Genomic DNA, 6,153 nt, shown 5'->3' on the forward strand with positions numbered 1-6,153 from the left:
CAGTGGCGTGACCTCGGCTCACTACAACCTCCGCCTCCCGGGTTCAAGCGATTCTCCTGCCTCAGCCTCCCAAGTAGCTGGGATTACAGGTGCCCGCCACCACACCTAGCTAATTTTTGTATTTTTAGTAGAGACGAAGTTTCACCATGTTGGCCAGGCTGGTCTTGAACTCCTGACCTCATGATCTACCAGCCTTGGCCTCCCAAAGTGCTGGGATTACAGGCATGAGCCACTGTGCCCAGCCAAAATTTATTTAATAAAGAATCATATTGTACTTACTGTGTGCCAGACATGCTTTAAGCACTATTAACCTGTTTAGTTTAAACTTCAGAATGATAGGAGGAGATATTGTAATCCTTATTTTACAGACAAGAAAGCTGAGGAACGGAGGTTAAGTGACTTGCTCACAGTCACACAGTTAGCAAGGATTTGAACTCCAGCTTCAATACCTGTGCCCATGTCCATGAGGGTCCACTTCCACATGGGCACATGCCTCCCCAAGGTGACTTGTGCCTTCATTTCTAGACACAGAGCAGACTGGCATCTCAACAGACCTGCTGTCTTATGGATTGAGGAAGTGAAGCGTGGGTGGGAAAGGCCACAAATGAGGGGCATCTTTTGGGTGCCAAGCTGGGGTCACCTCCCTCTGGGGCCAGGGCAGAGGTGGCTCCAGCAATCTTGGACTTGGCTCTCCTCCCAGGACCGAGACTTCCAGCCGCTGCAGCCCGGTGCTCCCATCTTCCAAATGTTCAGTGGGGAGGACCTGCTCTATGAGGGGGAGTCCACGGTGCACCCCGTGTTCATTAACGAGGCTGCCTACTATGAGAAGGGCATTGCCTTTGTCCAGACTGAGAAGTTCACATTCACCGTGCCTGCCATGGCTGTGCTGAACCCTGCCCCAAGCCCTGCTTCCTAACCCAAGCCACACCTCCCCAGCTTCAGTCTTCCCATCTGAACAATGGGTCCTGAGGCACAGCTCTGAGCACAGAGGCCCCTTTTGCCACCTACCATGTACCATGTTCCTTGCCAGGCCCCCCAGCCCCTGGCCTCAGTTTCGCATTCTATAAAATGGAAGATGTCCAGAGGTCCACGGTTTGTGTCCTCTGTCCTGCACGGCTCCTGTCTGGCTGGGGAAGTGGATGGAGGAAGGGAGGTTGATCACAGGATCTGGGGGAGGTCTGACCAGTGCAGCCTTGGACGCACAAGTGTCTTGGGGCCAGTGGTGGCTGCCTCTGTGCCCACAACTGTCCATCCATGCCCGGAGGAGGATCCCAGAGTGTAGGAGGAGAACCTGGAGAAGAATTTTGCTCTGGATCCAGCAGAGGGGCTTTCAGAGGACGCCACAACCCAGAAGGGGACCCCCCAACCCTCCTACAGTCCTGGGGCCAGAGGGTGAGTGTGGGGAGCGCAGAGCCGGGCCCATGTCTGTGCACACGTGTGTGTTTGTCCACGCATGGCGCTCGCCCCGTGTGCTCTTCGGCGTGCGTGTCTGTGCGTTTCCCACACACACGTGTTTCCAAGAGCCTCAGCTGCTTGGGCATTCTAAGGGGATCTCTATGTGGCCAGATGTGCATTTCCAAGTGTGTAACGAGCCCAGTGCCCATAGTGGCTCAAGCAGGGAGTCAGGGCTGGGGGAAGAGCCACAGCAAGACAAGGCTGTCCCCATGCAGGACAGCCTGTCCAACTGCAGAGACGCAGGGAGGAGGTGGCTTGGGTCGGGGCAGAGGGACTTCCCAGCTCTAATTGGGAAGCCACCATTTCCACCATCCCCAGGACACCGCGCACTGATGTCGGGCGAGCCAGCACGTGGCCCACTGCTGAGGGCCCCTCTGTCCTGATGCTGGCACCCTTCAGGGCGTCATGGCAGGACAAATAGGCAGGGCTACATGCGACCTGGCTGCAGCCTCACTGCCCACACCTGCCTGAGCCTAACGGACTCTTGTTGGACAGCTGGAGCTGCTGGAGCCCAGAGTTCCCTTGCAGTGCCATTCCCACAGCCCTCTACACCCCCGCCCGGCCCATCCATTTCCCTGCGGCCACGGCTGCCACACCACCTCCTGGTATTGAGCAGTGAGATGAGAAGGTGTGAAGGATATGGGGGCACCAGGGACAGGCTGGCAGGCAAGATGGATGAGGGGGCAGGGGGCCAGCAGGCGCCTCGGGCAGCAGGGCAGGCCAGCCGGGGAGGGGTGTGCAGGGAGGCCTGCCTGCGTGTGTGCATGTGCCGTGTGGTAAGTCCATGTGCACAGAAGCTGCACGTGTGTGTACTGTGTGGCGAGTCAGCAGGCTCTGAGTTCATCCGTGTGTCTGCGTGTGTGTGGGTTAGCATGTCAGTGTGCTCATGTGTGTGTGGGGGGGCGGCTGTTTCCCATCACACAGATCAGAATCGCACATGCACACATATCAGGGGCCACTACAATCCCGCCTGGCCCTCCCTTGGTTATCTCGGTGAAGGGGAGCCACCAGGACTGGAATGGATCCCCCAACTCCCTCCGTCATCTCCCCACTTCCCACCCACCAGGCCATGGCCAGGGCAGATGACTACACCTTGTTGGATAGCCCCAAGGGGCTGCTCAGACCCTCCATCTCACACAGATCACCCCCATCTTGCCTGGCAGCAACTCCAGAGCGCCGGCAGCCTTCTCTGACACAGCCGGGCATGGGGTTGGACCAGGGGCCGGCCCTCCTCCCTTTCCATGCCCCCAGAGCCAGCCCACCCTCTTCGTGTGGGGTCCCATCCAGCTCTGCAGGCTGAGATCTGAGACACAAGGGATTGCGCCACAGGCATCTCTGAGCTGCAGGGAGGAGCGCCCAGAACATAGCGCTCAGGGAGAAGCAGCCCTGCCACCCCCCAGCCCCTCCGTGCCCCCTCTTAGGAATCAAGGTCACTGTCAACCCAACATCCCCAAGACAGGATTCTGGAGGAGGTGTGGGGTGCTCCCGCCAGACGACCCACTCTGTGCCATTGCACAAGAGTCAAAAGGCCAAAGAGCACTCTCAACCAAGGGACTGGCATCAGCTCAGGGGCACCTCCGGGTTCTGCCTCCCTGCAGAGTGACCCGTGTGTCCCCTGAATGCCCAGCACAGGCTGCAGGCAGCCTGGAGAAGGTGCCCGGTCAGGCCAGAGAGAACAGACAGACACACAGGCAGAGCGGACGCCCACTTCTCACCTGGGCCAGCCTCACCGTTTCCGCTCATGCCCAGATGGAGGCTACGTGGGCACCATCAGCCAGGGCACTGCCCCCAGTGCCAGGCGGGATGGGCTTACCGCTCTCCAGGCTGGGCTAGACCATCACAGGCAGAAGAGATTATGTGCTTAGGTTAACTGGGGAGACTGAGGCACTCCGGTAACCTGCCAGCGTTGCGCAGCTCCCTGAGTTCATCCCCGTGTCTGTGTGTGGGTTCGCGTGCCACAGGACCCGGGCTTCCCACCACCCAGTCTGGGGCTCTATGCTGACCGCACTCATTGCTACTGCCCCCTTGCGTTTCCTGCTCACACTCCTCCTGACAACTGCGCATCTGCCGGCCGGCTGGGGCCAGCCTCAGGTCAGGGGTCTGGGTCTTGGTGGGAGGGCACCTCCTCCACCATTCAACCCTCAATCTGCTGCTCCCACTGTGCCTCCCAACCCCTGGGGCCCAACCCCTCCGGTCAGCCAGGCCTGGACCCCTGCAGATGCCCAGCCGTCCTCAAGAACCACCCTCCCACCCACTCACCCCTGCCACGCCTGGGCCCATCGATCAGGAATAGCTGGGGGGCTCTTAGCTAGGGAAGGGAGGGGCCTGAAGAGGGAGGACAAGGAGGGAGGAAGGGGGGGCTCTGCAACGTCAGAACCTGCCCACCTGCCCTCCTCCCACACAGCCTTGGACAGCACAGCCTGAGAGTGGCTTGGAGAAGGGGCCCCGCACGCCCCCGAGTCTGCATCTCACCTTCGGAGACCAGGAGTCCAGCTCAAGTGGGAAGACCACGACCTCGGAACGTGGACGAAGGGCGATCGAAGACGCAAGGACGGTCCTGCCGAGAGACCACAGCCTGTGTGAGCACCTGAGGGCTGAGCTGAGGTGCTGAGTGGACGAGTGGTGATCACTCCTCCCGGCAGGCAGGGTCCCCTTGGGTGGCAGCCACAGCCCAGCCCCAGCCAAGCAGTGTTTCTCCAGGAGCCGGACAGCTGCTCTGTCTCCATGGCAGGTAGGCTACGTGAAGCAGAGGTGGCCTCATGGGTCGGGCTCAGGTTCCAGGGTGGGTGGGCAGGGTGGGAACCAAGGCAGCCCTGCCCGCTGAACCCAGGCCCTGTGCAAGAGGGTGGGGCAGGGGCACCCCAGGCTAAGGTCTGAGATCCCCATGGGACAGAGCTCACGGCTGCCCAAGTGCAATGATGGGAGAGGCCAGGGACCAGGCTGTTCCAGGAGATGAGCGCCTCACTGCGCACATGTGACCTCAGGCCTCTCCCTGAGCCCCAGCTCCTTCAGTATCAAAGTTGGGGGCTGGACAAGAAGGCTTAGCTTCCCTTCCAGACTTGACACTCAATGCTTCCAGCAAGCTGTCATCTCTGGGCCCTAAGGAGTGCTGGCTTCTAGAGGGACTGAGCAGAGAACAGGCTCCCTCCCCAGAGTCCCTGAAAGTGTCAAGCGGCAGCACATTGGCTGCGATGGGCAGCGGGTGAGCCCGTAGAGGACTTGGGAGCCAGTGACGACCGGCAAAGCCTCCAGGCCCAGCGAAGTCATGAGCCCCTCCCCTTTGGGACCCATCGCCATGGACGCAGTGGGTACTGGCATCGCCTGGATGACGTACCCGCCCCAGAGGGCAGCCGGGTGACAAGCAGTTACCCTTCTGATGGACTGGCCGCAGGGGCAGGAGGACATCAGCCCATCTATCCATCCTGCCCAGGGTCCTCAAACCTGATGTGACCCATTGCTGTCACAAAGACGCCCCCTCCTCTGTGAGGCTGCAGAAATCCCAGGAGCTTTGCATGCAGCTCTCAGGGCTGCTGAGGACGCGGCCATGGCCCTGGGCTCCACACTCTCCCCAGGCACCTACTAAGAGCTCACCCTCGCCAGGTGCCGTCCACCTGGTACCTCAGCAGATGTTATGCCACCCTGGGAGCCTCCGTCACCCACCTGTCTGCCAGTTCATCCATCTCTGCAACACCTAGCATCCCCCCTCTGCTCCAGGCATCCCACGGTTTTACAGTCGTGTAAATGCCCCAAAGCCACTCGGGTGGGGACACAGCTGGGAATAAAACCTTGTTCCCGGACTCCCAGCCACTGTGGCTTCCGTGGCTCCTCCAGCTCCTCAGTCCCTTATGGGGCTGCGATAAAATAATAGTTCTGTTTTTCAGGATTTTTTTTCCATTTAAAATATTTTAATTGTAAAATATACATAACAAAATTTACCATCTTAACCTTTTTTTTTTTTTTTTTTAAGACACAGTCTCGCTCTGTCACCCAGGCTGGAGTGCAGTGGTGCAATCTTGGCTCACTGCAACCTCCACCCCCTTGGGTTCAAGTGACTCTTGTGTCTCAGCCTCCTGAGTAGCTGGGATTACAGGCGCCCGCCAGCACTCCTGGCTAATTTTTGTATTTTAAGTAGAGATGGGGTTTGCCATGTTGGCCAGGCTGGTCTCAAACTCCTGACCTCAAGTGACCCGCCCGCTTCGGCCTCCCAAAGTGCTGGGATTACAGGCACGAGCCACCGCGCCCGGTCCACCTTAACCATTTTTAAATGCACAGTTTTGTGACATTAATTACATTCACATTCTACAAGTAGAGGTTCCTCTTCAAAGACTTTCCTCCCATATAATTAGGAATAAACAATAACTTCTCTTCGAAACAAAATGTATTCAAAGACCTATGCAAACATTCTTAAATATCTGCTAGCCATAATAAAAAAAAAATCAATATCCTTTATGTTCTTAGCTCCCACAATTTAGCCTAAACATTTACCCTGGCATGCTACAAGTTTTCCCTCCTTCTTTGTTCTCCTCTGACTTTGCTTCTTTTAAAAGTTCTAAGTTACTAGGCAATCAGGACAAATACAGAATGCGAGGTCCCGTTCCAGCCAATGAGAACCGGACACACGTCAGGTTATAAATGACCCTGTCTCTTTGTTCGGTGCACTCTCGTGGCAAAACTGCTGGCGAGTGTACCCTTTCTGCA

General features: G+C 57.8%; 2 protein-coding genes across 2 annotated transcripts in view; both read left to right on the forward strand.

Annotated features, from left to right (window-relative positions):
- Nucleotides 1–1,084, forward strand: part of ACY3 (aminoacylase 3) — a 5,138-nt gene extending 4,054 nt beyond the window's left edge. The window contains 1 exon segment of the mRNA XM_011942338.1: nucleotides 701–1,084. Coding sequence (XP_011797728.1) covers nucleotides 701–916 — 216 coding nt within the window. The 3' untranslated portion in view covers nucleotides 917–1,084.
- A 2,992-nt stretch (nucleotides 1,085–4,076) lies between these two features.
- Nucleotides 4,077–6,153, forward strand: part of TBX10 (T-box 10) — an 8,862-nt gene continuing 6,785 nt past the window's right edge. Inside the window, exon 1 of the mRNA XM_011942339.1 lies at nucleotides 4,077–4,186. Coding sequence (XP_011797729.1) covers nucleotides 4,180–4,186 — 7 coding nt within the window. The 5' untranslated portion in view covers nucleotides 4,077–4,179. The remainder of the gene's footprint in view (nucleotides 4,187–6,153) is intronic.

The sequence above is a fragment of the Colobus angolensis genome, unplaced genomic scaffold, assembly GCF_000951035.1.
Source record: "Colobus angolensis palliatus isolate OR3802 unplaced genomic scaffold, Cang.pa_1.0 Scaffold21, whole genome shotgun sequence".
Taxonomy (NCBI): domain Eukaryota; kingdom Metazoa; phylum Chordata; class Mammalia; order Primates; family Cercopithecidae; genus Colobus; species Colobus angolensis.